Genomic DNA, 27,932 nt, shown 5'->3' with positions numbered 1-27,932 from the left:
CCTCAGCACAGGCACGTCGCCCAGCACCAAGCCCTCTGTCACCAGGCACACATCCTCCTTCAGTTCAGCCAGGTACTGCCAGGCTTTGTCTCCTTCCAGGGTGCTCACAGCATTTTCTGACAGGATGCACTTACAGACAGAGCCGTCTCCTCAAGTCTCAAGGCTCAGCAGAGCTGACCCCTGACCCTCGACTTTGCTCACGCTTTTACTGCGGGCACTACTTATCGGACAGCTAAATAAAAGCTGCTTTGTGTTCCTGACCTTTGTCAGAGTGCCATGACGCAGGCAACAGAGACGTTATATGCTTTTTGTTCTGCACCGGAGTCTCTCCTCAGCCCCCCGACCCACAGCCACAGCCACAGCCACAGCCACAGCCGGCCTTCAGAAGGCCCTGTGAGGCCAGCCCCACCGAAGCGCCCTCTCCCCTTCCCCGGGGACACACCGATGGCCATGCCCGAGGACAGCAGATGAAGCAGGCCCTGTCCCGGGGCAGCCTCACCGCGGGCCGAGCGCCCGGAAGCCCCAGTTAAGCGCTGCCGCCGACGTCAGCCAGCGCAGGGCTGGGCAGGGCGCAGGGGGCACGGCGCATGCGCAGACACCTCCGCGCACGCCTTCCTCCCTTCCGCCTAGTCCCGCCCTCCGTCTCCATTGGCCGGCGCTAGGGAGCGGTGAGCCAATCGGGCGGCGGGGAAGGCGGGTCAGGGCGGCGGCCAAGATGGAGGAATACGCGCGTGAGCCCTGGTGAGCAGCGGCCTGTGCCCGAGTGGCGCGTGGCGGCCGTGGGGTCCGGCGGGTCCCGGGGGGGAGGGCGGGGGGAGCGGGGCGATCGCTCTCCGGGGCCGCCGCTCCCCGGGGCCGCTGTACGTCCCTTCCCCCGCCCCCAGCGGGGTGTGTGACCTTGGCGGGGCCCCTCCGAGGGAGAGGCGGCGGGGGGGCGGGGGGAAGGTCGGGCCGCGCTGCGCTGCGCTGCGCTGCGCTGCGCTGCGCTGGCTGAGGGGCTGCCCCGGCTGAGGGGCTGCCCCGTGGCTTGGGGCCTGGGTAGCCAAAGCCCCGCCGGTACCGAGCGCGGTGGAGCCTCGCTGAGGGGAGGAGGTACCGGCGTGGTGACTAGGCCCGGCGGCCTGCAAGGCCCTCCGTGGGCTGCAGCCTCTGGGCACAGGCTTCCCCGGTCGGGCGGCGCTTCGCCCCCCCCCCCCCCCCCAGCGCCCGGTGACTCCGCCGTGAGGCGGCAGCTCCCCGGTCGGGCCGCAGGGCAACCGGACCGGCGGCATCTAACAGCGATCAGCTGTCTGCAGTGTCTTTGTAAATGTTCACGGCCGCTTCGGTTGCAGCTCAAAAAGGCCTTATTTGTAGGAGTAAAACACGTGAATGGAAGTTTAGGCTCAGGGTTGGGGATGCAGCGTCCTGCTCGCCTCTGCAAATAGAAACCTGTGGCTTTTTGCAAGGCTTTTCCCAAAGCTTTGCAGCTTGCTCTGCTGCGGCATTTACTTGGTATTCTATAAACGTCAGCTCTGCCTTTCTACAGCACCAAGTTTGAGACATCAGCAAAACAAATTTTATTTATTGATTGTTTCCTGTGGGTTCTAGATAATCTCATTTTCCCTTTAGTAGGGTCATGCGATAGTGACGTTTTGCTGCTAAGCTGTAGGGGGGCTGTCAGGGGCCCCACACTGTGTTTGTCCTGTTTTGCGTCTCGTCACCCTGTTATCTCTCTCCCCTGCGGTGGTGGGGGTGGTTGGGTGTTTCAGCCCCCTGGGAGTGGTGTGGCCTCGCTGGAAGGTGACCCTGTAGGACCTGGCTGTAATTTGCATGGTGGTCGCCTTCGTTAGAAGCATAGATCGTTACGTGGTCTGGTCCGTGCTGGGAACGGCCCGAATGGCTGACGGGGGGGGGGCAGAGGTCGGGCTGTTCAGGCATGTCACGGTGGTTCGACGACGAGGGTGAAGTGCTGCCCCTTCTGCAGCAGAGCTGGTGCCAGGCTGAACCCTCGGTGCTGAGAAGAGGCAGCTTTGTTTATTTAAAATGTGTCGGCCCCCGACTCCCGTGGTTCATTGGCAGGTAGAAGAGCTGCAGGCAGCTGTGGACCTTGGGGGGACGATTCACCCCTCTAAGCGAGGGTCTTGGCTGATGGCAGTCGGAGCTAGAGTGGTGCCCGCTGGCTTTTCTCACTCCGCTAGCCCTGCCACCCTCTTTTCTTCTTATCAAATGGTGCTGTGAACCACTGCAGCTCCTCTGGGAGTAGATCTGAGGGATGGGGGGGTATCCTCAGCCTCTCTGGGGTCGATGGAGCTGGTGTGTGGCTGCCCCAGGGCCCTGGCATAAGCAAAGTCCTGGCCTTTGCTCTCCTCATCTGTAAGCGATCTTGGTTGCCATCAGGAGTAGGAATCCGACCTTATCTTGTGCATAGCAGTAAGTGCATCATTTCCCTCCTGGGAGGGCTCCTCTTAAATTCAGGGAAACAATTAACAGTAACATTAAGCTTGTAGATAAATGCCAAATTAATAATGGAATAATCTCTTTTGTTATTTTCCGATTCTTTCTTCTACTGAGGTCAAGCACTGCCAGGGACTGTGAGGTATTTTGTATTGGTTTTCTGATGTGCACAACGTCTGTGCAGGAGTTCAAAGGAGCTGACGTACGAAATGGCTCTGCTGGTATCAAAGACGTTTTCTCATTTTAAAGCTGCCCCTGCAGAGGCTTGGAGAAAAGTTAAGAACCCCAAAGGTAACAGCTAATGAGCTTGACATCTGAAGCAGGGTTAAAGATGGAAAAAATCTAGGAAAGCATTCCATGATTGGGGTCTAATTAACGAAGCTTCTGTAAAGAACAGTCATGATTTGCTAAATTGGAATTCTTTGACCTTGTGGGCAAAGGAAGACCACTTTACATAATCTATTTAGATTTCCAGAAAGCCTTTTAACAAGATCGCTGTTAGCAAGCTAACGAAGGAAGAGAGTTGTGATGAGATGTTTTATTCATAGTAGAGTAGATCAAAATCTGGACAAGAGACGTGGAGAAGAACAAAACAACCAAAAAAAAACCCCTGAGAAGAAAGACTTAGTTGCTTTTCATCTTGGCATCTCTGACAACAGTGTGCCTGTAACCTTTTCCTGATTATTAAATGCAGGAAATGGGGGAAGGAAAATAAAATATGAAGTGGGGCTAAATTATTTAATTTAGTCAAAGCTAGAGGGGATTTGTAAGGAATATGAGATGAAAGCATGTTACAGGCAGGGCAATGAAAAAGAAGGGTGATGTGTGGTGAGATGACGTACAATCCTTCCGCTGTTTTCTGAATTGGGGTGGGTTTGGGACCTGGATGTCGCTGTCACCGGGAAAGGAAGATCAGTGGTGACATTTTGGGTGAGGTTCTGGTGTGTTGGGAACAACCAAGCGATGCCAAGATGCAAAAGCAAAGCAAGTGAACAAGCCATGTGTGCAAACAAGCAATTTACCATCATTTGGAAGGCGTGCAGAGCTGGACACACTCTCATTAAAGTGACTGCGGAGGTAGGGAGAGATTCAGATGTAGGGCATGAAAGTGAGGAGTCTGGGAGAACGTGTATGAGGGAAAAAACCCCTCTGTGATAAAATGCACAGTACAGGGAGAGATCTGGAGAAAAGACATGATGTTTGTCACTCCTTCCAGCAGAAGAATATTAGCAAATTCTGTGAAGTAGAAAAGTGGCAGATTCAAAAGGGATCAGTGAAGATGTATTCTCACATGCAGGGGCTGGGGGCTGTAGGGAGTCCTCAAGAACAGAAACATGAAATTCAGAGTGAAATCGGAGATGCACGTCGATGCTCATATCTGTGATTTGCCAACGTGAACACTGAGCTTGCCATAGTGTTCAGTTTTGTGACCCTGTGTGTTGTTGTAGCCTGGTTTTTGCTAGGTTTGCTGATTATTGCCAGCACAGGAGTTGTTATCATCTGAGTGCTTGACTTCTGTGCTAAGATTTTGATATAAGATGAAAGAAACAATATAACTTTTATTATTTTATGCTTCAAAATTACCAGCAGTGCCAACAGAGGTTAATAGCAGGTTAGAGCTCACCTAGTTTAGTTTAGTGGCGGAGAGTTACAAGGCTCTAGTGCTTGGCAGCGGTTTTGAACCCCAAATTAAAGCTCATCTCACCGGTGTCGAAAGCGTTTGCTGCGAGGAGGGTTCTCTTTCTTTTGCAAAGCTTTTGCTTGCTGGTTGGAAAGATTCGACGCTCCGTGTTGTTGGAGTTGGGAATTGTGGCCTTCCGGACCTCTGACTAGATCCGTGTTTTGTTTGAATGAACTTCAAAGATACGCGATGAATCAGGAAAAACCTTTTCAGTTTAACAAAAGATGACTTTTATGTCTCTCATTTAAATAACCAGAACTAATGAAAAGTATGAGTAATTCAGGAAAGCAGTGGGTTGTGCCACCTGTGAACTGACTCTCATCGAATTTACCACCTGAGTTTTCTGTAGGTCAAGACGAAAATGAGAACAATAAATTTGGAGCTATTTACACTCCTTAAGTAGGGCAGAGCTGGAATTCTGTGGAAGTTTTCCATGATGGAAATACGTCTTTCTGCCTTGTATGAGGAGTTCAGATCTGTATATTTGATGCTTACCGCTCTAGGGAGACGAGTTGATAGACTCTCGTCGAACCTCGAGTTTGTTTTGTTGTGCTATTACCTGTGCGTGTGTTTTGTTGATGTCTGTGCAGCCAGCTGGCTGTGAGACAATGCAGCTGGCAGGCTTGATTTTCACTCCAGTTACACTGAATGCATGACTGGTGGATCTGTTACAGTTACTTGCACGGTTTAACGTGACAGAATTTAGTATTTTCATCTTTTTTTTTTTCTTTATAGTCCCTGGAGGATAGTAGATGACTGCGGAGGTGCTTTCACGATGGGAGCGATAGGAGGTGGCATTTTCCAAGCTATCAAGGGGTTCAGAAATTCCCCAGTGGTAAGTAAAATCATTTCAGAGTGCATTTGGAGGGCAGTCCTGCTTTCTCTGTCCATCAACAGTGAATCCGGCTGGCTGAAGGTAAAGGAGAAGAAATCCCTGTGCAGTGAGTGGGACTGATTAATGCCCTGCATGTCATTAATCCAAACCAGGAGGGTACATCTGGTGACTGGTGATCCAGATGTCCTTCATCTTTCTGGGTGAAAGTTCTGCTTTCCCTGTTTGATCCGATGGCAGCGGTGGCCCTCCCTCACTGAAGGATTTCTCCTTTGGGATGGGGAAGCGGAGGGCACAGCAGAATATGTCCACCTTGGTCGATTTTCTGCCTTTGGTTCTCTCTGCACATAAAGATGTGAAGCCTGGGCTGTTCTTCCTCTTCTGGCCTCTCCCTTTCTTTTAAGAAACAGAAAGACTCAAAGGAAGAATCTTTTTCTCCTTCAGATTTATATTAGGCAGTATTATTTTCTTTAATTCATCTCTTATTTAATTATTAACATTTGTTATTAACTGGATTTTTTTGATAATCAGGTTTTCTTTAAATGCGGAAGTGTGCATAAACATGAAAGTTGAAGTTTAGCTGATGCAAATCAGTTTTCACTTCCAGGATTTCTGCTGCAAAGTTGTGACTGTAAACCTGTTGTAGAGACTTTTGATTGAATGAGATCCAGTTTCTACTTGAACATTTGTTTTAAAACATTGCTCTGGCTTCATATAGAAGGGGTTTTTGTTGAGTGTTTTTTTGGTATTACTATGTGACAATAAGCCATCAGTTTGAGGTAAGTTTTATAAATAAATAACTGTTTCCAAACTAGTCAGATCCTGCAGACACTTACCTTGAAAAGGATTATATGCTTAACTACATTCTTAATTTTGCTTAAGACTTATTAAATAAACCTGTCCACGTTTCTGAGTGCTTGTATCAAAAACAAAAGTTGGACGTATGTTCTTTAAATCTTCTTTAAGTGTGAGAAAATACGTAGTCATAATTCTGTGGCGTCCTGGATGAAGTGTTTAGGGTTAGACCCTGGAAGGCTCAGCACCACATTCAGAAGCTTCTCAGACTGTGCTGACAAGACAAGGACTGAATATTCCACCTGACCAGCAGGAATGACTAAATTTGGGACAACTAGTGAAATTGCGGCTGCCAGCCGAGCGCACTGCTCCTGGTCTGTGGGCATCTGCAATAGGGTTGTGGTGTTTGTACTAAAATACATAAAATACTGATGGAAATGTAATAAACAGCGTGCGGTTTTCCTCTAATGCAGCCCCGTGGCACTCTTCCTCTGGGTGGATTTCCCTCTTCTCCACAGGCGGAGTCTCCTCCCTGCTGTTTGCTCCGCTGGTGTCCTGTGTGTGACTCTTGTCAAGTGACTGGGCATCAGATAGGAACAAAGAAATGATATGCGTTAAAAATAAATATGCTTATCTTGCTAAAAGTATTACTTTAAATGTCTCATTTAATCCCCACTAGGCCATTCGAACGAACTTTGAATTCAAATTGTTTAATGCGTGATGGCTATAAATAATTTCTGTAGTTGACAGGTATAATTGTAAGGGAGTACGTGTAAAATGCAGTTTCCATCAGCTCCTGATCACAGCTGTTGAGGGAGCTTAGAAATCTGTGGCAAATTTTTGCTATACACAGTCAGATTGGCTGTAAGACTTTTTTTTACCTGTCATTTCTCTTTTATTGTAGGGTGTAAACCACCGGCTGCGGGGAAGTTTGACAGCTATTAAAACAAGAGCTCCACAACTGGGAGGTAATTAATTTTGTGGTGTTGTTGCAGTCAGTTGACTGTTGGTAGATAACCAAGTTTGGGAATGTAACCCAGTCATGCCTGAGCTGTGTTTCAGTGGGGTTTGTTAGTCCAAGCAATGAGTAAATATGGTTCTGATACACCCAGAATTAGTTTAGGTGTGGAGGAAACATGGTTGTGTTCATGGAGAGATAAGCCAGGGTTAATAATTGTCATATTTTAACCAGCTCTAGGCAGAGCCGCCTGGGAGCCTGTGCAGTGTGTGCAGGGTTTTAACTGCTAAAATGCCTCAAATTCAGGAGGGCTGAACTGATTTTAAATAGTAGTTTTCCCAAAATGAGCCTGGAGATGAATAGTTATTTTAATTTCTAACACACAAAAAAACTTGCATTCTCTTTGCGTCCGCCATACAATTCTGACTGGTACTGGTTGTCTGAGATGCCAGAAGCAGGATTAGGGTAAGGTGCAAAACTCTTCTGCATCATTCTCTATGAAGAGCTCTGTTTAAGAAGTGAAAAATAGGAAAGTTCCCTGAGCTAATCTGGCTTTATTAGGATGGGAGTTCCATTCTAATCACTGTTTGATAAGCTTCCTGTCATTACATATAAATTAGTAAGAGTATATCTAAAATAAATGTATGTGTAATGATGTGTATCACCTGGTGAGTCGAGAATTTTTCTCAGGGTTGATTTTAACCTCTGGATCTTCGTGTGTTTGAGTGTACGTCCGTGTCTGGAAGCACCCTCGTACTGCATCTCCTGGTTATGTGCCTGCAGCGTGGCTGGCTTGTCTGCTTTCTCTAAACGGCTTTTTGTTTGTTTTTTTGTTGTGTTTTTTTTTAACAGGTAGCTTTGCTGTCTGGGGAGGTCTCTTCTCCATGATTGACTGCAGTATGGTCAGAATGAGAGGGAAAGAAGATCCGTGGAATTCAATCACAAGTGGAGCCCTGACTGGAGCCATATTAGCTGCAAGAAGTAAGAGACTGAGGATATCAGTTAAAAACTTCCGTACTCTAAATGTACAGGTCTTGTTGTTACAGTGAAGCAACAGTATATGATACCGAAATTGGAATTTACTTCCAGATGATCTTTCAGTTTCTCTTAGAAACTTTTCTCCTGTGCTTATGAAAGTAATAATCATGTTCTCAAACATTACCGGTGTTCCTTTGTGTCCTTGAGGGGAGGGGGGAGTTGCCCAGTAATTATCCTTTTATTGCTGATGCTAATGAGGTTCAGTGGATGCAGAAGTGCTGCTTCTGAGTCTGCTTGTAGGAGAGATGGTAACTAAAGAGAGCTGTAATATGCAAAGTAATGCACCGAAGAAGTAAAAAGCATTGTTTTGTGCTTTTTATTTTTAGATGGACCTGTTGCCATGGTCGGATCTGCTGCGATGGGAGGAATTCTCCTAGCTTTAATTGAAGGAGCTGGTATTCTGTTAACGAGATTTGCCTCCACGCAGTTTCCGAACGGTGAGGAGCCATCAGACAGTGGTATCGCAAGGCTCTTACAGCGCAGTTTTTGCTAACGTCCCTCTGCCAGTCATCAGCTTTAGCTCAGAGGAAGTCTGCTCTGCCGGTTGCCAGCTTTTAAGGCTGTAGAAAGTCAAGGAGCAGCGTGTGTGGCTTCGTTTTTTTCTGAACTGCTTCAAAAACTAGATTTTTAATTTTTTTTTTCTAAGTGAAACAGAAGCTGAGTGGGTAACTGTTTGTGTAAATACTTGCCTGTGCAAAATAATGAATAGCTCTATCACCCCACCTTATTTTGGGGGGAATACAGACAAAACCACTAGTGTTGGAAGGATTCAAGCCACTAATTCCTGGGAGGCTTCCTCTCTCGGGTTTGTTCACTGATGTTTTTTGTTCAAGAACATTTTCTGTTCTTAATACAAAAGCATTTTAAAATTAATCTGCTTTAGAGAAAGAGTATCATCTGTCTGTTAAAATTTATCCTCTAAAATAGGCATACAGTAAACATCTTCCTTCCCTCCAGCGGAACATCGGTAAGAGGAGTCGGGAAGCTGACTCCACAGTTTGTTCCGTTTCACTGCCTTGCTTTATCGTTGGGCAAGTTAAACCTTTACAGAGTGGCCAAGTTCAAGTGAAGGGCAATAAGGCGTAGGTTTCCAGCTCCTTCACGTAACTGAAAATGTTTCCTTCTCACTGCTCTGACTCCTTTCCCTGTTAGTAAAGGAGACACAAATGCGTTCTGTGTTGGACTGAGGCTCTTGTCAATGCATAAATCTCCTGAACTTCTTTGAATGAAAAAAAATCAACTGTAAAGTCTTGTTACCAGCTTGATTTAGAGGGGATTTATATTAAAAATGCTGTGAATGTATTTCATGCTTTTAGTAGGAAGAATCTCTTACCTTTTTGTATGATTTGCCTTTTTTTTTTCTCTTGTCTTATTCACAGCCCCTCAGTTTTCAGATGACCCCTCCCAGTTGCAGCCCTCTCCGTTTGGCGACTACCGGCAATACCAGTGACCGCCCTCATTCTCCTAGTTCCTATCCTACCCGAGCTGTAATTTAAAATGCTGGAGGACCAAGACGCGGTATGTCTTTACACCAGTGGTAGTCTCTTACACAAACCATGCCAAGATGACCTTCAGCACTTTTCAGTGTAAAGCTGCACAGGAGAACTTTTAGAAGATGACAAATCTATTTATTTGTGATAGATTCCATTGCTGTAATGTTGATACGTGTCTGATAGAATACACGGAGATTTAAGACAAGGACCAAATGGAGTCTTGTCGTCCTTTGGACGTGGACTGAAGTCTTTGGAGTCTTCTCTGGGATGTGGCATTGACCATCCACAGTGAACGCAGCTGGAATTTAGCCTCTTCCCCGTGGATTTAGGTTGCTACACATATTTCAGCTTAAGGAAAATAATTCATCTACATGCAGTTTTACATTCCTAAAGTGAATATTATTGGGGGAATGTGCAAGCCAGTGAAAATAACCTCCAGCAATATCTATTTCACTGCTGTACTTTGTTTTCTACGCTACCGCCATGCACCCTAAGTTCTTTGGTTAAAGCAGAATCTGCCTTTTGTGGATCCTTTCCTTAAACCCGTGAGGCTTTGAGCCCCTTTGAGCAAGAGGTGGCAGCAAACTCATTCTTCACCTCTGCTGCTGCTCCTCACTGTGGCTTTCACAGCATAAAGCCGGAAAGGGAACAGCACAGACAGATTGCCCTCCTGGAACTGTGCAGTGAGATGCGGGTAGTGAGCCCCGAATGGAAAACATGAAGCCCTGCGGGGCTGGAGGGGGAAGCGCAGCACCTGCTGCCAGCACAGCCTCTTGCCTTTTCACCCAAGACCCAGTCGTAAGCACAATTAAAACATCTGCCCCATGTTTCTGTCCTTAAACTCCAGTTCTGGAGGCCATGTTCCCTTTTGCCAGCAGTTAAAAAAATCATATCCGGTGAGGTTTTCTGTTGTTAATACTCATGCTTGCTGGCATCTCCTGATAGCGTATCCATATTCAGACAGACTTGAGTACCATTATCTGAGCTGTTTCGTGGCTTTTCCTCTGCCCAGACAGGAGCTTGATCTCTGCACTGTGTCAGGAAACTGTCAGCCTGAGGAGGAGGAAAATGACACCGAAGGGGTCACAGTAATGGTTGACAAATGGGTGAATTAGGATTGTAGGAAGCGTGCATGCCAGTGCAAGATCCTAACCATCTCCTATGTCCTGGTGTCCTGTAAAAGTGACATTTTCCTGTGTCCACCCCCTGCCTGTCCCAAAACCCCTCCAGGATTGCTGGGACTTGTGTCTCTGTACCTTGCAGGTTCCTATAGCTGCTGCTGGTGCATAATTTCCAAAAACCTCAAGCACAGAAGCAGAGAGAGTGTGTGTGTGTGTGCACACATGCTCCTCTTGCTTTGCCACTTACCTGGTTCCTTGGGTGACTTTTTGAGACACTTTTCTTGACTTGTGCTGCTTAGCCAGGGCTCTCCTGTTCTGGTTGAGACCCTGGCTGTAGGGGAGGGGGGTCCCTGGTCTTTGAGGGGGAATTACACTCAGCTCTCATCAGCTGCAGAGCCTCCCGTGTATCCAAATCTGCACCATTACTCACCAGATGTTTTCCCCTGTTCTTTCTATAGGATTAGAGCGCTTGGGTGTTCAAATGTGTGTGCAGGTTTTGTTCTCTGGCCCAGCTGTTACACAGCTGAGCTGTCCTGAGGGGTTTGCTGGGAGGGGAGAGGAGGGGAGAGGACTCAGCTGTCCAGACATCCCCAAAAAAGTGCCATACAACCCTACCCACAGTAGCAGGGACAGAGTGACTGGCCCCCGCTTCACCCCTCTCTAAGGTGATGGACTTTATTCAGCTCAGCTCTTCCCCTCTAATCCCCCCCCGACCGTCTGTGCTGCATGGTCACTCACACGCTTCTACGCAAGAAGCTGCTGATTTAGGGTGTCATCCTTTGGTGCCCCTGCACCAACCAGGCTGCAGCATCTTTTCTGCCCGGCTTGAGAGTCCTTTGCAGTGCCCAGGAGGGAGGGCGTTTGAGGGGACACGCTCCTAGGGCTGCTCAGAGCCCTGAGGAGCTTGTTCTTGGCACCCACCCCAAAAAATGAGACAGACACCGCCAGCACGACACTGAACTATTGACCTTTTTATTTCAATCAGCTACAGCAGCTCTACATTCCCCTAAAACACTGTCCTTCCTTTACTACCACAGACAGCGAGGGAGCCGAGTACACTGCGGTGGCAGCAAGTCTTTTTAAAGCTTAGTATTAAATATTAAATATTCTCTCATTTCTGTTTACATTACTTTGTCAAGGAAAACGACAACAACAACAAAAAAAAGACAATTAAAACTTAAATTACATGAATCTGTGCCTGTGCCCTGGGCAGCAGCACTGGGGGCCGCAGAGCTGCCCCCAGCAAGGCAACTCTGCTGCAAGGGATATGCAAAAATCTCTAGCCTTGGGCCTGGTAGTGCGTGACTCTGCTCGCTCCGGCGGTGAGCTGGGGAAGAGGGTGCTGGGCTGTGCCAGGAACGGGGTACCCGCACCCTTCGCTTTCGGAAATTGGCATGCCTGGGAAGGTCGGACGACCCCGGTGCAGCTAAAACATTGTCTGGAGGAGGTGAGGCCATGACAGCATGGCAGGGCTGGCTGCCAGCGCCCGAGTTGCCTCCCCTCAGCCCCAGTGAAGTGCGTGGGGAAGGGGGTGAGGATTTGGTCAACAACTTTGCTAAAGAATTTTTCTGTTTCTTTTTTTTTTTCTTAAAAAAAAAACAAACCCAAAACAACAACCCCAAACAGTTTTGAGTCTTCCTTTGATTTTAGCAAAGACAGAGTTTAAAAAGCACTTAGGAAGCTTGTACTAAAATCAGGCGCTCTCAGAGGAGAGAGTCGTCTGTGCATCCCCCTTCCAGTCCGTAGCGAAACTCCTGCAGGTTCGACACCCCGTAGAAGTGGACGAAGGCCGCAGCCACCACAAGCACATGGAAGATCTGATGCGACTGAAACTGCGGGGAAGCGAAAAAGCCCTTTAGACCAGACCAAAGGTCTGGGAAGTTCCCAGACCAAAAGTCCGGGAACACCACCTCCTCCTCCCCTGCCCCAGCTCTATCCTCTGAGCTCCACCTTTTCCCCTTGTTGCTCCCATGCAGCATTTCCCACCCTGTACTTCAGCCTGCCCTGCCCGCTCGCAGCAGCCATGCAAGGTCTGGCTGCCAACACGTGCGCTGGGGTGCACCAGGACACCCCCAGCTGCTTTCCCCTCATCTGGGAGCTCACCACCCTCCATTCCCCCACCCCCACAGCTGCCCCCCGGAAGCACCCACACTCACCCAGATGTCAAACTTTCCTGGGAAGAAGCGCTCGGGTATGCGGGCAGCATACAGCCCCGCGCCTGTGATGTACATCACGGCCATGAGGAAGAACCAGCCCATCTGCCCGACGGTGGTGGCCTTCACAAAGCCTTCGGCAATGGTGAAGTGCATGGTGGGCACCACGCCGCTCAGCCCCAGCCCCAGAAAGACGCCTGCAGCAGAGAGGAGACATCAGCAAATGGTGCTGCTCCCCAAGCACCCTCGTCCTGCGCAAAGGGAAACTCCTGGAGGCAGCAGCAGCTTTTCCTCACTCAGTCCTGGATTATCCAACCACCTCCCTGGGCATTTATCCTTCACAAAATGAGGGATCTGCAGCTCTGCATCCCAGTCAAAACCAGTGCTGAGCCCAGTGCTCACTGGACAGACATCACTGTGCAGACATGTGCTCTCCGTACAGTGGCAGGGCTGCAGCAGCTCCTGTTCCTGGCTACGGGAACGGCCCTTTTGGGAGGTGCTGGCCCTTCGGATTGCACGGAAGCCTCACAGGCATGAGGAACGCAGCAGTCCCAGCCAGCCCTTCGAGGGGAGGCTTTGCCAGAGTCATTTGTTTGGTGAAGTTGCTTGGAACTCAAGGGAAAGATGCTAATTAGCAGTGCTGAAATTTTCAGCTCCAGCATCTAATTAGTTCAACAGAGAGGAAACGGCGCTGCAGTGAGACACCAGCCCAGAGAGGCTGTGGCTTGTACTCGCAGCAGGATCTGGCTTGGCACCCAGAGAAGGACAGCAACCCTCCAGGAACCGGCAGCTGGGATCTCTGCCATGGGGCTGGCAGTGCTGCTTGTCCCCTGCCCTCCTCCGAGGGGGTCTGCAGCTCAGCATCGTCTCTCATCATGTAGTGAGGATGCTGCTACGAGAGACATCTTGTTGCAGGACCCCCCCCGGGAGGTGAGGTGAGCAGAGGCATTTCTCCATGCTCAGTGCAGTTGATTTAATCTGCAGAGGCTGCAGCGGGGACAAGATGGGGTGTGTGCAAGGAGCAGGCAGGAGGCAGCCTCGCCCTGCAGCCTCCCGGAAGGCAGGTACGTGCCAGCGTGGAACTGGCAGGGGAGAGACGAGGGAATCTCTTTGCTCCTGTGCGTGAGCTGCAGGTTCACACTGCCAAACTGCTTCCTGGAGAAGGCGGCTTCGTGTGGCACAGCCCCAGGCCATCCAGACACCACTTACAGGGCTATTTTTAAACACTGTCTGCTCCAAACCTCAGGCTCACAAAGCGCAAGGCGGAGCTCGGGCCCTGCTCAGCAGAGGATCTAAATCCCCAGCACAAAAAGAGAATGGAGATTGTCCCTTCTGGGAGCCGCTGCCGTGTAGTGCTCTGGGGGAACTACTTCTGCAGATGCCAAGAGCTCCTCCCAAGAAGGAAGAGCCATCCCACAATGGGATCTTCCCAAAGCGCTGCTGTGAAGCCCTCCTGGGGCTGGGGATTCAGGGTGAGGATGGAAAACTCCTACCTGCTCTTGTCTGCCTGTGCTTGGGGGTGGCAAACCGGTCCCACTGAGCAACGATGATGGCGGAGATGCCCAGGACACAGACGATGGAGAGGTAGATGAGTCTTGGCTGTGGGGAGCAGTAGAACGAGTAGTAGAGCCACGGGACAAAGCTCCCCATGATCAGCAGTGCAATTCCTGAATAATCCAACCTGTGGCCGGGGTACAATGACAGAGAGTCACAGGTGAACCCCAAAATCCATCCCCCTCCTTGCGTCCTCTTGGTAACAGTGTGTCAGTACCCTCCAGCCTGTCTGCACCCAAACAGAGTCACTGCTGTCAGACACGCAGCCACAGCCCCGCAGGCAAAGCCGAGTGTCCAGAGAAAGGAGGATCTCAGGTCTCAGCAATGCGATTTGGGACAGGAGAAAGGGCCTGAGCACGTACGTGGCTTCTGGGGATGCCAACAGAGCTCAGCAGGAGCACAGAGGATGAACAGGAACTGGCTGGATACGAGAGGGTCTATGCACTCAAACCACCACAACAGGACGCAGTGGGCACAAGTCCTTGCACGTATGGATTTGACTATTATCCTCTACTGCAAAGTGCTTTCGATCTATCGATCCAGAAACCATTTCACCACCGAAATGCAGCCGTTCGCGTTACCCCCACCGCTGCAGCAAGTGCCTTCCCTGGTACGCAAGGACATTTTTATGCTGAGGGTGCAGCAGCACATTTTGTTCTGCAGACACGAGCCCGCAGGATCTCTGGGGTTTGTGCAAAGGAGATTGGCAGCATTTCCCAGCAAGCAGCACCCAAGTAAACGCCTTTGACAGACTTGCGTGAGCAAGATCTTATTTGAAAGCCTCGCTGCTGCTCTGCCTGTGCCATGAAGGCTGATGTGAGCTTAACTCTAAGAGCAGCCTGCGCACCAACCTCAGGGAGAGGCACTGGCCGCTGCCCAGCCTTTCCACTTTGCCGGGAATCCTGGTGGTTTCTTTCAGTTTGGTTTCAGTCCAAATTGGATCCAAACCAGAGTTTTTGAAAGCATCCAGTAAACTGGAAACTGCCAAACCCCTCTGTCCCGTGGCTACCCAGCAAGACCAAGACCCCCCCTTGATTCACTGCTACGAGGCACGCAAAGGCTGTTCCCTTGGGAACTGCAGGTTCCCAGGGTCCCTGTCTTTACAGCCACCTGTGGGGATCTGAGCTGGTGCTCAGGCACAGGGCAGAGCCCTCCAGGACCCAGCTGTGGTTCCCTCTCAACGCTGGATTTGGTGAACACTCCCTTCCCCCCCCAAGGATAAAACGTGGGAGCGCAGCGCTTTCTGAGAGGAAGTGCTGTGAGAACTCAAAACCTCCTGTGACGCCACACAACCACACTCGTGCTGACTCACTTCGAAAAAGTCCGCGAGACCTTCTCCGAGTGACAGTAGACGGTGTGGAAAAGCCAGGAGAAGCTGAGGCACAGCACCGCTCCCAGAAAGAACATCCCGAACACCACCTTCTCCTGGAGAGGAGCCATGAAATACATGTTGGGCCGCAGCATGGTCAGGATCCCCAAGCAGAGGAACAAGACAAAACCTGCAGGGAACACACCAAACAGGCAGTTAGGCAGGAGAGAGAATGGATTCAGCAAAGAACCAGGAAAAACACGGTGCTGGCCATGCTCTGCAAGGCAGGACCTGGACGTATCCTGCTCACAGCGCACCTAGAGGTGCTCGGTTGCACCCGAGGCTGGCCTGGCTGTGGGCTGTTAGCTGAGGCTGTCGTTATTGCAGACAAGTGGAGTTGGGGGCAAGGGCATGGTCACGCGCAGGGTGAAGACCGTCCCTGGGTTTCAGAGGAAAGAGCTCCGAGGCTTTCCCATCTTGCCCAGGACACATTTCTCCATCCCGCTCCTGCGGAGCGTTGGCAAAGCCACAAACCGTTGCTGAGCCCAGCCCTGGGGCCCCGCTGTGAGGAAGCGCCCCGGTCTCCCATCACCCAAGGAGCTCTGGGAGCTCTCGGGCACCTCGTCACTGAGCTGCCTGTGGGCACAGGGGTATGTGATCCTAAAAGGGAGGCCGCCAGCGTGGAGTCCCTTGCACCAAGCAAGTCCTGGCCCTAAAAGGCCGCCCTTGTGCGCAGGGGCCAACCCCACCTTCAGCCCTGGGGCTATCAAACCCCCCAGTCACCTAACAAGTGCGTCCAGATGTTGCCCGTCTCGGTGTGTATTCGGAAGATGCTCTTGAAGCAGGCTCGGAAGGACGGCATGGGCGGCCTGTGTCCGTGCAGGAGGTAATCGTTGTCCTTCAGCCAGTCGGGCAGCACGTCGTAAGGGATCACGCGCCAGCGCCCTTCCCACACCTGCAACACACCAAGCTGTGCTGGTGGCCCCCAGAGCGTCGAGCCAGCCCAAAGGCTCACATTTACTCACCCCGGGAGCCTAAAGTCGCATGCAGAACAAGCCCAGCCAGGGCTGAAAATGCTCTGTAATGCCTCTTAGGGAGAGGAAGTTCAGCTTTTGCAACATCAGGCACCCTGTGGGACCCCTTAAGCCACCCACATCCTGGAGAGCACCCCCCATGTGTCCCCCTAGGGAGTCAGAGGCAATTTGCACCCTCAGGATTAACCCTTCTGCACCCAAAGTAACTGTTCCCTGCAGTGGGGAACCCTCCCATCTCGGTCAGGGAAAAGGGAGCCCCGGCTGGCAACAGAACCGGGCTGGCCCTCAGCTGATGCCGCCGCTTACCCAACCTTGGTGGCCACGAGCACAGGCACCAGGTGAATCCAGCAACGGTGCTCCCGGTCCCCGTTAGAGGAATGTGGAGACACTGGGACTGCTCCCCAGGTTGCTGCTCATCCAGCATGGCTGGGCACAACCTCCAACACCCACCGGTGCTTCCCAGCTGTCACCATCCCCTCCCTGCACTGCTCCCAGGAGAAGCCCAGGCGAGTGGAGCCAGAGCAGACTGCCAGCAGAGCCGCACAGAGCCCCAGGAGCTTTACCCAGACAGAACAACGCATCCCAGCCCCTGCCCGCCACCCTGAACCCCAGGTTTGGGGCATCTGGGTCTTATTAATACTCCAAAATCAGGACTAGGGGATCACTACGTGCTCCCGTACCTTATACACAAACTCCTCCATCTTCTCCATGGCGTGATGAGCCTGCAGAGGCAGAGTCAGCACACGGACCACTTCCTCCTCTTCTTCACGGGCCGCTGGGCATGGCGGGTCTTCAGCCTAGAGGGAGAAACATTGGGAGGAAATCACTCCTGCCCGTGGGAGGAGGAACAGCGTGTGGAAAGCGGCGAGTCCCTTCTGAGAGCACCTGGTGCTTCATCCCTTCCCGAGGGGACAGGCAGGAGCTGCCGGTCACCACCGCTTATGCAACAGGCTACTGTCTTAACCATCTCGGGCAGGCTAATCCCAGATTTGTCCTTGTTGAAAGGTGGGATTACCGCGGGGGATTTTCATCCCTACAACCAAGGCCGCAACAACCACTTGGCCCAGCCAGGACACCCAGCTCTCTGGCCCAGCCAGAGTGCCCAACGCAGAGCAGAGGCAGCGCCTCGCTGGGCTGGGAACACTCTGCCCGTCCCGGCTCCATTCCCTCTCTCCTCCTTTTCCATTAGCGGGTTTGGGAAGGTGATTTCCAGCCCTAAGACTGTGTGACTGACAACACCCCTCAGCTCCAAGCAGCAGCGCTGACACACAGAGACAGCGCATCTCGGCTGACGTCTCTGCACAAGGGCTATCGCAAGATCCAAGCCTGCATGGCAGGAGAAGTTTTTTGGGCTAGCTCAGGCCATCGGCGTTTGGGGAACAAAACCTCTCACAGCCTCTCTGCGCTGACGCAAAGCGATGACTAGACTTGGGGCTCTGTGAAACACACCCGGCCGGCCTGCATCCTTCAAGCTGCTAATGGGATAACGGGCAAATTCCTGCGTTAATCCACAGGGACGGAGCGCAGAGTCCGAGCAAGGAGGAGCGGTGCCTGCCCGGGGGTGAAGGAGGGCTTACGCTGGCCGAGCTGGCAGCTCCTTGGTCCCCCTTCTCCTCCAGGAGCGGCCCCAGCTCGGCCAGCTCCAGGTGGGCCCTGTCCCGGCCGGTGGCGGCCAGTCCGTTGCCCTGCCCGGCGGCGGAGGCTTTGCGGGACGCCATGGGGGCGGCGGGGTCGGTCCTGGTGGCCGAGGGCAGCCGGTGCAGGTCCCTCCGCGTCCTTGTGCCGCCGCGCTGGGGAGGGAGGAAGAAGAGAGTCACCGGGACCCGGCCGGGAACCGACGGACGGCCGCGCAACCCCGCCCCGGGCCGGGCCCTCCCCAGAGGCTGCGACCGACGGACCCGGCCGAACCAGGGGCACCGGCGGGGCTGAGGCCGCCGCCACCCGCGAGGGGAAGGGGGGCAGCGCTCGGACCCCCCCGTCCCCTCCCGCCCGCACTCACCGGCCGCTACATCCCGCGCAGGGCGGCGGCGGCGGCACCGGAAGCGACGCTGAAGGAACTGGCCGCTTCCGGTCGAGAGGCTCCGCCCCGCGCGGCGACGACGCCCCCGGGACGAACGGCGGGCGCTGCGCGGATCTCGCTTTCTGATTGGCCGCACTCGCTGTCCGTCTCCCGCCCCGCCGGCTGCTGCCCACCTGACGTGCCGGCGGGAGGCGCTCTAGCCCGGCGGCACGTCTCTCTGGTCCTGCGCTCGGCTGCCCCCTACGGCAGAGGGGCGGAGGGGAGCGCCACCTCCGGGAGTCCCGTGATGGCGGTGGGCGAGGGACACCCGGGGGGTTCCGCACCCCACGGCCCTACCAGGGAGCGGGGTCGGGCCTGTGCCGCCCTTAGGCCTGCGGTTATAGTGATGCTACTGCTCCGTTACCACAGCAGCACCGCCCTGAGGGGTGCCCAGGCCGCAGAGGCCAGGCCCAGTCACCTGTCCATCCTTGTCCCTCTGTCCCCAGTGGCCACCAGCCACCTGGGCACCGCCCTGCCCACACGCAGGTCCCCATCAAAGATCATCGAGGGCTTCCCCAGCTGCCAACAGCCCTGGAGAGCAAATGTCTGCAGCAATAATTGATGGCCGAGGTCGCCCTCAGCCTGTTGGGGCTGGCTCGTCTTTCCCTGCCTGGAGGTTTAATTACCTCCGCTAACGACAGCCAGGGCTGGAGACTCCCCTCCGCCCTTCGCCGCTGCCTGGCACAATGGCAGATCCAGTTCCCCATCAATTATTCATGCCCCTGCTGCTGGAAGGGGTTTCTTGGGGGCTGCTCGACTGGGGCGGGGGGGATTTTCCTGGCGTTAAATAGACGCTGCTGGTGCCCGGCAGGTTGGATGCGCCTGGGTCACCCGCTGTCCCCTCAGGGTGAGTGGTGGTGGGGTTTGGGGCTTTTAGGGAATGCAGCGGGAGCTAGGAGATGCTCTGGGGATTTTGGGGGGCTGCGTGCTGTTTGGGGGCAGCCCTGTGTCCCGCCGGAGCTGGGGGGTCCAGGACAGGTTGGGGCTGGCTGTGGCCAGGGCTCTGCTCTCCCCTCTGCAGGGACGAACGCTGCCGTGTGTGTCCCCCCTTGGCATCCCCATGGGTGTCTTGAGCTGCATGAAGTACCTGATGTTCATCTTCAACGTGCTGGTGTTTGTGAGTCCACCCGGGCCCAGCAGGGTGGAGGGGACCCATCCCTGGGGTGTGACATCTCCGGCCGGCCCAGGGGGTGGGTGACACCAGTCCAAGGGAGGGGACCCCAGCAGAAGTTGGAGCATCCCCAGTCCCTGTGGGGTGCCTGGGGCCAGCCCCTACGCCCCATAACTGTGGCATGTCCCACAGGCTGGGGGGACATGCCTGGTGGGTGTGGGGGTCTGGGTGGCCGTGGACCCGGCTGGTTTCCAGGACATCGTGGCTGCCAAGCCCGTGTTGAGCACGGGTGCCTACCTGCTGCTGGCCGTGGGCATCGCCCTCTCGCTGCTGGGCTTCCTGGGGTGCTGCGGGGCCCTGCGCCGGAGCCGGCCGCTGCTGCTGGTGGTGAGTGGGGGGAGACAGGTAGAAAGGCAGGCACGGGGGGTGCGCGCAGGGGGCTGTGGGGTGCAGGAGCTTGCGGGATGTGGGGAGCCAGGGGATGGAGGGTGTTGGGGGCTGTGGGGTGTCCCTGGAGGAGCCAAAAGCCTGGTGTTCCCCATCCTGGCCCTGTCAACTCTCAACAGCCCCCAGTCACGACCCCACCTTGTGAGTCTTTCAGTTTAGAGCCCACTGAGTGGGGTCACCTCTCTGAAGCAGCTGCCTTGTCCCACGTGGCATTTCTGAGCTTTTCCTCTCAACAGTGAGGGTTAGAAACCCCTTTCCGAGCACTGACACCTCAATTTCTTTGGCATCCCCAGACCCTGTCAGCGGGTTCTTGTTTTTAACCCTCCGCCTTGCGGCCAGGGTGCTTTAGAGATGTGGTGCCTGTTCCCAGGAGCTGCACGCTCTTCCCCTGTGTCCCCCCCGTCCCCCAGCCTCAGGGGCACAGGGCACAGGCAGGGCTGGCTGCAGAGGGGAGGAATAGCCGGAGCAGGGCTGGGCTGGTCTCTGACTCCTTCATCCTGCTGCCTTCCAGTTCTTCATCCTGGTGTGCCTCGTCTTCCTCACGCAGCTTGTTGGGGCCATTCTCTTCCTGGTGCACTGGAAACAGGTACCATCCCTGCACAGCCAGCCCCTCTCCTCCCTCTGTCATGCCATGGGTCACAGCCCTGAGTCCCCCAGGCAACTGGGACTGGTGCAGGGACATCCCTTCTCACCCTCATCTTCATCACCAGCACCCTGACACAAGCCTGAAACCAGGTGGGTGGGTCCCCATGTCCCCTCAAAGAGAGTTGGCATCCCAGGGTGGCACTGGGCAAGGGTGGGTTAGGGTGGGTGTGCAGCCCCCACTGCTCACGGACTGCACCGGTCCCACAGATCCAGCCAGAGCAGTTCCTGTCTGAGCTGCGGAGGAACTACCGTGGGGACGAGGGTGCTGAGGTCTTCTCCACTGCCTGGAACACCCTCATGGTCACGGTGAGCAGCCAGGAGGTTCCTGGTGGGCTGCAGCAGGGTGTGGAGCACCCACAGGACCTGCTGAGGGTGACCCTGAACACGGACAAGGGTCTCGTGGACCCCAGACAGACACTGAGCACCATGCTGGGCTGTTCCCACTCCCTTCATAACCTCCCCAAGCGACACCCCTCTACTTTGACAGCGCATTGATAGTGTTCCCCTTCCCTTTCAGTTCTCATGTTGTGGTGTTTTAGGACCGGAAGACTTTGGGAATGGCTCCCGTTTCCAGGAGCTGCATCCAGAGACACCCTGGCCCCAGGCATGCTGTGCCCGGGATGGGCTCCTGCAGGCGGGTGAGCTGCTGGGCTGGGAGCAGTGCCAGGAGAGGAGCCCCGGCTACATCCACGAGCAGGTAGGACACGACCCGGCCCTGTCCCCAGCCTCTGCAGCACCCTCTGACCCTGGGGAGGGACAGCAGCCTGGGCCACTGCTCGTGGTTCCACAGCCCAGCAACTCTCCAAGCCCCCACCTCATCCAGCCCCACCACAGTGCCTCCCAACGCCCCAAGTCACCCTCCAAGCTCCCTGCAGCTGTGGGGAATGCAAGCAAATGCCTCCATCCTCTCTCTGCCCCCAGGGCTGCTTCTCCACCTTCGGCAGGACCTTGCAGAAATACATCTCTGTCCCTGGGACTTGCAGCTTGGCCGTGCTGGGCATCGAGGTACTGAGGATGGGAAGGGACAGGGCAGGCAGCAGGTCACCTCACACGGGCTCGCTTTTTGCCAGGAGGGTGCTCTGTGGGTGAAGGGGCCCTCCCACGCCTCTAGCAGTCATGATCCCACCCAGAAAGCAGGTGGATGTACAGTGGGTCTGTCCAGGGGTATAAAGCTGACCTCCCACTGCAGATAAGCCAGGTTAAAGGCCTGGGGAGGGTTTGTTAACCAGCTCCCCTCACTCCTGTCATTGCAGATCTTCGCCATGTTCTTTGCCTTTTGCCTTTATTACAACTTCGACTGAGCAGGAAGAAGTGCGGTAGAGGGGAGGCTTTGGAAACAGCGGCAGGCAAAGACACTCTCCATTTCCTCCCATACCAGAGCATGGCTCTGTAGCTCAGCACTGATTACTTCCTCAGGCAGGCAGGAGCCTTGCCTGCTCCCATCTGCTCCAGTGGACACAGAAGGATGGGCCTGGCTTGCTTTTCTGGGAGCAGGAATGGGACACAGGTTAAATTCCTTAGAGGCAACTGCATAGAGCGGGAGTCTGAGCATCAAACTTGGTGCCACTGCGATCTGCCATCAGTCGTCACAAAATTAAACAGCTCTGGTGACAGGGAGTCCTGCCCACCCTGTGCACCATGGTCCAAGCTGCAACTGGACTAAAACAGGCTGCTCTAGAAAGTATTCAGTCTTAACAATTGACTTTTCCTTTAGTAGCCTTGATGTTACAAGGCAAATGAAGCCTTTACTAGAGAAGGATTTTCACAAACTAGTCCTAACGTCTCCGTTGCTCAGCTTCTGCTTTCAGTTTGTTCTGAGGCAGGGACAGTAAAATAGAAACTGAAATACTTGGTGCTGTTCCCTTTTCTCCGAGAGAAAGCTGGAAATCAGAAGCTGAACCAGTACTTCACAGAATCATAGAATGGTTTGACTTGGAAGGGACCTCAAAGCCCATCTAGTTCCAACCCCTGCCACAGGCAGGGACACCCTCCACTAGACCACGTTGCCCAAAGCCTCATCCAGCCTGGCCTTGAACACTGCCAGGGAGCCAGGGCCTCAAATACTTCCAATATTCCTTTTCTGTGGAATATTCCAAAACTTCCACACAACTACAGAAATGTATATATAAATTAAAGCTTTATAGTTTACTTATATAACAGAACTTTTCACAAAAACCCCATTAGGAAATAGAAAAGCAAAGCCTGCTACTGCTACATATAGTTTAAAATATTTAGTTATACCTGTGTAAAGGGAGGACAGTGAAAACAAAGGTGACAGCTGCAACGAGAACAAAAACCACTTAGGAATCCAGGCGAGATTTCTTCTCCTTCTTGCAGATATTACTCCCTTTTCTCTTCTGCACAGCAGAATCATTGGTTGTACCTGTTTTGCTTTGGTTTATTTTCTCTTCCAAAGGTTTGGAAACCTGTGATAACACAAGAAATAAAATTAACAGCTGTGAATAATTCAGTCTTACAGCCCTTGGCACTGCTGTGTGTTCCCAGCTGTATGCCTACACCTCGGAACACCCTGCACTCGTGAAGATCAGAGCTGACTGTGCTTCCAGCTTTTATGCAGTGTCCCTTAGTGATCCTGCTCCCACTGCTGGGAATTTTAGGAAGGGGGAACGACAGGAGAGTGGGATAACAATTGAGCCTAGAAATGGCGCATACGTGTATAAGCCAGGTCGCTCTGAGGATAAGCATGTTGCTGTAAAGATCTCCTCACCCCGAGCTCTTTTAACAACCCACACAATTAACTTGCAAATCTGTTCAGAGCTGGAGTAGCAAGAACCACTCCTGGGACTTCCAGGTAGAAGACATCTCCCTCTCAGAAAGCGTCTTGTCCAAATCAGGTGCAGGGAGGGAAAGCACCCACGTAAGGGAGAAGGCCCAAACATAACTGATTTTTGAGGACAGGTTTTGATCTGCTTAAGTGCAGTTTATTTTTATGTGACTCCTTTGTGAGATAAGTCAGGGTGCAGAACGGAGGCAGGAAAAGGGGAAGGTGACAGCAGGAAGGCTGCACTCAGCCGGGGATTAGGGAGACTAGTCAGCGAATGGATGAGCAGGCAGAGAACAGGCATAGCCGAACACAAGGCACAACCATGGCAGAACATGGTTGTGGTAGGAACAAAGCCGAGAGAGAAACAGGGCTGCAGGATCCCTGGGGAAGGGTTTGACCAGGCTTCAGTCTTACTCCTCCTTCATTCTTCCTGAGAAGCACTGCAATTATTTATGAATGAACACATTTGTTTGGAAGGAGTGAATCTAATGATCTTAAAAAAAAAAAGTATAATGAAATTAAATACACATCCAAACCACAGAACAGAAGGGGAGGAGAGAAAGCAAGCTGCCAAGGACAGCTGCACAAAGCAAGTGTGACAAGAAAGACTGTTCACAAAGACGGAGCTACACTAAGCTGAGGAAGCAGGGTGCACTTCTTACCTTCTTCTGCTGGCTTGCGTATTTCTCAGTCCACTCTCTGGCATTTAGCAAGAACAGTTGCTTGTTGTACTTGTACTCTGAGGACTAAATGTAATAAGCAAAACAGATTTATTTTATACAAACATCGCATGAGAAGCTGGGACTAAGGTCTGGCTTTACTCCTAGAGCCAGACCAAACCCACTACATGCATGCAGCATGAAGCATAAAATTCATTTTGTTGGCTTTAGTTTGCTTGAAGAATGCGCACTGGCAGGCTTGAAGGCAAGACCTTTACCATCTCTTTTCCACTGCTGGCACAAATCCTGTACCGCACGCCCCAGGGAAATGCAGTCACGTCCCCAGGCCTGATCCAGATCAGGCTACGCTGTGATGTAATGTGCTAGCATGTTAACCCAGAACGAGTGAAGCAGAAGCAGAACTTAAATCTAACACACTGTTCCTTCCCAGTCTGTGCCCATGGCCACAAGGGAGGAAGAGGAGCTCACGTACTATGTCTGCCATGAGAGGGTCATCAGGGTTGGGCTCCGCCATCAGCAGCTGTATGGAGGTCAGCAGCGTGGAGATGTTCAAGGAAGGTCTCCACGCACCCTTCAAGGCAATGGGATAGGAGAAGCAGTTAAGCAGAAAGAAACCTGCCCGTGGGCTGCCTAGAGAAACCTCAGGACTTACAGCATTTAAACCCAACTTGCCCAGAAGCTGCCTCAGGACTTACAGCACTGAAGCCGCCCTGGAAAACACCAGATCCATTCTCAAAGGATGGGCTGCAGCCTCTCCAAGGAAGCCTGACCGACTGCCACAGGCTCTACCCTGCGCAGCTCTTCTGGGTCGGTATTGGGGGAGCCCATTTTCAGGGGGCCACCTAATGCCTTTTGACTCCAACCCTTAAAACCTTGGAAACTTATATGGAACAAAGAAGGTCATGTTCTAGTCTCTAAACAAAGGAGATGCCGCTCAAAAACTTTACTCCTGTGCTCCTGCGTAAATAAGTCAGTAGCAAACAGACATTCAATAAGGCTTTTACAAGAAAAAGATAAGGAGTTCATTATCCTCTTCAGGCTCACTTACCCATGCCCAAGTAGTGCTATCTTACCTTTGGTGGTAATTTAAGAACATCCAGGCAAATCCTTCCAGCAGAGTCAATATTAGGATGATAGATGGGGGTCAGAAAACGAATCTTTGGGGGCTCAAACGGGTACCTTTAAGGGATAAGTGTTAAGAAACAAAAATTTGTTTTTATATTTGTACACCAGTTGCTTCTTCACCTGAGCAATGCCATCATTTCCTCCTCCCAGCCATTTACTAAGTGACATCCTTCCCCACACGTTTTTGGAGGAAGCAGCGCTCTGCCTTTGATGCTTTCAGCTTTCCTGGGCAGCTTTCCACACAGAAGCAAATGCGATAAAAAACTTCCTAATCATGAAAGCACTCCTTTCCAGAATGCTTTGAGACAATATAATAAGGTAGAGATCTTGTCATACTGCTTTTAGGTTGTTAATCACACATCTTAGACCAATTTCACATTGGACATCCTATCAGCCAATGCAAATAATAATGACGTTCCATAAATGAAGGGTATCACCTAATCAACCACGTTCTTTGTTGGGAGCCTAAAGGAAAGACCAAAACAGTAGCACTTATAGCAAAAATTTTACATCAGTTAACCTATATTTAAGGAAGCACTACACCAGCTACTTAACTAGATGTCATTGCCCACTTACCTTTCAGGAACAACTATTTCCAGGTTGAATATTCCTTTCTCATATGGTGTGTCCGCACCTCCTAAAATTTCTTTAAAAGCAAGATTAAAACATAAGCATTACATTCAAAATCACTTGAATTTGTCCAGCAGCGTCCACATACCACCCACAGTTACAGAACTCTTAACACTGCTCAGATCCAGGAATAAAAAAATAATGTCATCTTATCTGAGACCTGTTCCACCCCACAGCAATCAAAATCATAGACTGACTGAGCCATAGGCCAAGCTATGTTTAAAGAAAAAACAAGATAAAAAACAACCCCTAGGTATTTTTCTAAAATTCCACGCTTCCATGCAACTTCTAAAGCACATGGCACCCAGAGAATGTAGCCCTTACTTATAGAAAAGTCCCACCAGAGAAGTACGTACGTGCTCGTAGGTCATCTAGCTGGCTTTCATTTTGCCAGCAGGTGATGCCTGGAGGTGGCTCTGTGGTCAAGAGGGAGAGCTCCCTCTTCAGTCGTGATGCTCTTTGCATTGTGCTGAAAATCTAAGAGACTGAATTTTATCGCTGGCAAAATTAGCTTTTCAAAATTAGCACTTAATATTGAGACTTTTTTTTTTTCCTAAGGAGAATTAACCTGGTTTTTAAGTTGTTATCCTGATGTGATAACCAGAGTCTCAGGAGCCTGTTCCTGGAGCTGCTCTTGCATCCAGCTGGAGGAGGAGAACCAAATCCCCACCCTTTATAATCAGTCCTATTGCTCAGTCTGCAGCTGAGTCTAATAAACCCTCCCAGCCTAGGACAGGCTCCACACCCCCCAACAGGACTGTCACACCTGCCTTGGGACAACCCTTGTCCCTTCAGGGTGAAATACTGTCCCTTCACTGACAGGGACACCTACCCCCAGAGCTGCCTTAGACTGGGAAACCCAGCAGTCCCCCTTCTCCCACCCCCTCAGCAGACAGGGACCCTCTTCCCACTCTCCCTTCCTGTTTAAGGGGAAAGCCCAAAGCTGCCTCAGGGATTGGATACCCCCTCACATCCCCCAGGCAGGACCCCCTTCCCATCCACCCCTCTGCCCTCACACATCTCCACGGCCAGGGAACCTCCTCCTGAGCTGACAACCCCACAGACAGGAACCTACCCCGAGGGGGACAGCAGGGACCTGGCTCCCATAACCCACCACAGATCTACCCACTCACCCCTACGGAGGGCAAACCTCTCCCTGGCCTTACCTCCCTCCCGACCTTACCTTACCTTACCTCACCTCCCCTCACAGCACAACTAACACCTCAGACCCAGCCACACCACCCCACAGCCTACCCATCCGAGGAACTACTTAACCCTTCCTCAGTCCAGCTGCACCCCCCCGGCTGACTGCCTCCTTGGAGAAAGAGTTTCACCCCTCCCTCAGCCAATTACTCCCTCAGCTAATTATCCCCTCACACGGACAAGGATCGCCCTCCCCCCGGGGCCTCACTGCCCCCTCACAGGGATGGGAATGGCCTTCCCTGGCCTAATGCCCCCAGGCTCACAAAACTCCACCAGAAACAACCTCCCCCACCCCAGCCTCGCTGCTTCCCCCGGCCTAATTACCCCCCTCAGCCTAATTACCCCCCCTCCCCCAAACAACCGGTACCTTCAGTTTAACGCCCCTCACACACCCTCAGCGTGAGGCGGCAGCGGCGCGACCCCGGGTACAACGCTGCGGAGGCGGGACTTCCCCCGGCGCCTAGCAACGAGGGGAGAAGCCTCGCGGTCAGCCCCGCCCCACGACATGTCACGCCGGCGCTGATTGGGTATTCCCAGTCCCGCCCTCTCTGCGGCGGCCCTTCGAATTCGAAGTGGAGGGGCGCTGCTATTGGAAGAGCCCTGCAGGCGGGAACACAAGCCCCGCCCCTTCTATAAAACCCTGCTGTATGGGCTTACCGAGTGCGGGGCGAGCCACAGCCGCTGACGGGATGGTGGGGGAGCGGCGCCGGGGGGTGGGGGGCGTCGAGGCCGCGGAGGCCGCGGAGGCCGCCTCGCCGCCGCCATGGGACGCCCCCGGCCGCCAGCCCCCGCTCCAAACCACGTTAAAGCTCCGCGGGCAGGAGGCAGGGCCCTGATAGAAGCGGC

The 27,932-nt window shown here is 52.7% G+C and overlaps 4 protein-coding genes and 1 long non-coding RNA gene across 12 annotated transcripts; 3 read left to right on the top strand and 2 right to left on the bottom strand.

Annotated features, from left to right (window-relative positions):
• The first annotated feature begins 639 nt into the window (after nt 1-639).
• TIMM17A (translocase of inner mitochondrial membrane 17A) lies at nt 640-11,475 on the top strand. The gene is made up of 6 exons (XM_054803784.1): nt 640-741; nt 4,850-4,949; nt 6,646-6,709; nt 7,552-7,680; nt 8,064-8,174; nt 9,117-11,475. Exons 1-6 carry the CDS (start codon nt 716-718, stop codon nt 9,185-9,187), a joined length of 501 nt encoding a protein of 166 aa, XP_054659759.1. The 5' UTR covers nt 640-715; the 3' UTR covers nt 9,188-11,475.
• ADIPOR1 (adiponectin receptor 1) lies at nt 11,303-18,524 on the bottom strand. Its single transcript, XM_054803783.1, has 8 exons — nt 18,401-18,524; nt 17,979-18,191; nt 17,082-17,198; nt 16,151-16,322; nt 15,371-15,557; nt 13,998-14,185; nt 12,508-12,701; nt 11,303-12,183 (listed from the first exon to the last, which is right to left on the bottom strand). The coding sequence occupies exons 2-8, from the start codon at nt 18,117-18,119 to the stop codon at nt 12,055-12,057; spliced, it is 1,128 nt and encodes a 375-aa protein (XP_054659758.1). The 5' UTR covers nt 18,120-18,191; nt 18,401-18,524; the 3' UTR covers nt 11,303-12,054.
• A 943-nt stretch (nt 18,525-19,467) lies between these two features.
• On the top strand, nt 19,468-21,158 carry LOC129196271 (tetraspanin-18-like). The gene is made up of 4 exons (XM_054803466.1): nt 19,468-19,577; nt 19,764-19,958; nt 20,530-20,604; nt 20,871-21,158. Exons 1-4 carry the CDS (start codon nt 19,521-19,523, stop codon nt 21,156-21,158), a joined length of 615 nt encoding a protein of 204 aa, XP_054659441.1. The 5' UTR covers nt 19,468-19,520.
• Nucleotides 21,159-21,301: 143 nt separating this feature from the next.
• Nucleotides 21,302-22,374, top strand: LOC129196498 (uncharacterized). Its single transcript, XR_008574172.1, has 3 exons — nt 21,302-21,360; nt 21,585-21,668; nt 21,917-22,374. It is a non-coding gene; the product is annotated as an uncharacterized LOC129196498 (long non-coding RNA).
• Nucleotides 22,375-22,815: 441 nt separating this feature from the next.
• UBE2T (ubiquitin conjugating enzyme E2 T) lies at nt 22,816-27,842 on the bottom strand. 8 transcript variants are annotated; one of them, XM_054803904.1, is made up of 8 exons: nt 27,454-27,502; nt 26,452-26,527; nt 26,240-26,360; nt 25,830-25,899; nt 25,202-25,307; nt 24,601-24,699; nt 24,111-24,194; nt 22,816-23,089 (listed from the first exon to the last, which is right to left on the bottom strand). In XM_054803904.1, exons 3-8 carry the CDS (start codon nt 26,346-26,348, stop codon nt 22,964-22,966), a joined length of 594 nt encoding a protein of 197 aa, XP_054659879.1. In that variant the 5' UTR covers nt 26,349-26,360; nt 26,452-26,527; nt 27,454-27,502; the 3' UTR covers nt 22,816-22,963. The 8 variants fall into 8 exon arrangements, with proteins under 8 accessions (XP_054659879.1, XP_054659884.1, XP_054659877.1 ...); XM_054803909.1 differs by lacking the exons at nt 26,452-26,527; nt 27,454-27,502 and adding an exon at nt 27,744-27,842 and having other exon boundaries at nt 26,240-26,352; XM_054803902.1 differs by lacking the exon at nt 26,452-26,527 and having other exon boundaries at nt 27,454-27,539.
• Nucleotides 27,843-27,932: the final 90 nt, after the last annotated feature.

Source organism: Grus americana, chromosome 25 (genome assembly GCF_028858705.1).
Source record: "Grus americana isolate bGruAme1 chromosome 25, bGruAme1.mat, whole genome shotgun sequence".
Taxonomy (NCBI): Eukaryota; Metazoa; Chordata; class Aves; order Gruiformes; family Gruidae; genus Grus; species Grus americana.
Note: the sequence above shows the minus strand (reverse complement) of the source record. Positions and strands in the feature narration are given on the sequence as shown.

Coding starts and splice junctions, on each gene's coding strand:
- TIMM17A (XM_054803784.1), top strand. CDS start 716: ATGGAGGAATACGCGCGTGAGCCCTG. Junction 4,950..6,645: donor GGTTCAGAAATTCCCCAGTG/GTAAGTAAAATC, acceptor CTTTTATTGTAG/GGTGTAAACCACCGGCTGCG. Junction 7,681..8,063: donor AGCCATATTAGCTGCAAGAA/GTAAGAGACTGA, acceptor TTTTATTTTTAG/ATGGACCTGTTGCCATGGTC.
- ADIPOR1 (XM_054803783.1), bottom strand. CDS start 18,119: ATGGCGTCCCGCAAAGCCTCCGCCGCCGGGCAGGGCAACGGACTGGCC. Junction 17,199..17,978: donor GAGCTGCCAGCTCGGCCAGC/GTAAGCCCTCCT, acceptor TTCTCCCTCTAG/GCTGAAGACCCGCCATGCCC. Junction 12,702..13,997: donor GCACAGGCAGACAAGAGCAG/GTAGGAGTTTTC, acceptor TCTCTGCTGCAG/GCGTCTTTCTGGGGCTGGGG.
- UBE2T (XM_054803909.1), bottom strand. CDS start 26,348: ATGCAAAGAGCATCACGACTGAAGAGGGAGCTCTCCCTCTTGACCACA. Junction 25,308..25,829: donor GAAATAGTTGTTCCTGAAAG/GTAAGTGGGCAA, acceptor TATCCCTTAAAG/GTACCCGTTTGAGCCCCCAA. Junction 24,195..24,600: donor ACCCTCTCATGGCAGACATA/GTACGTGAGCTC, acceptor TATTACATTTAG/TCCTCAGAGTACAAGTACAA.
- LOC129196271 (XM_054803466.1), top strand. CDS start 19,521: ATGGGTGTCTTGAGCTGCATGAAGTACCTGATGTTCATCTTCAACGTG. Junction 19,578..19,763: donor TCTTCAACGTGCTGGTGTTT/GTGAGTCCACCC, acceptor CATGTCCCACAG/GCTGGGGGGACATGCCTGGT. Junction 19,959..20,529: donor GCCGGCCGCTGCTGCTGGTG/GTGAGTGGGGGG, acceptor GCTGCCTTCCAG/TTCTTCATCCTGGTGTGCCT.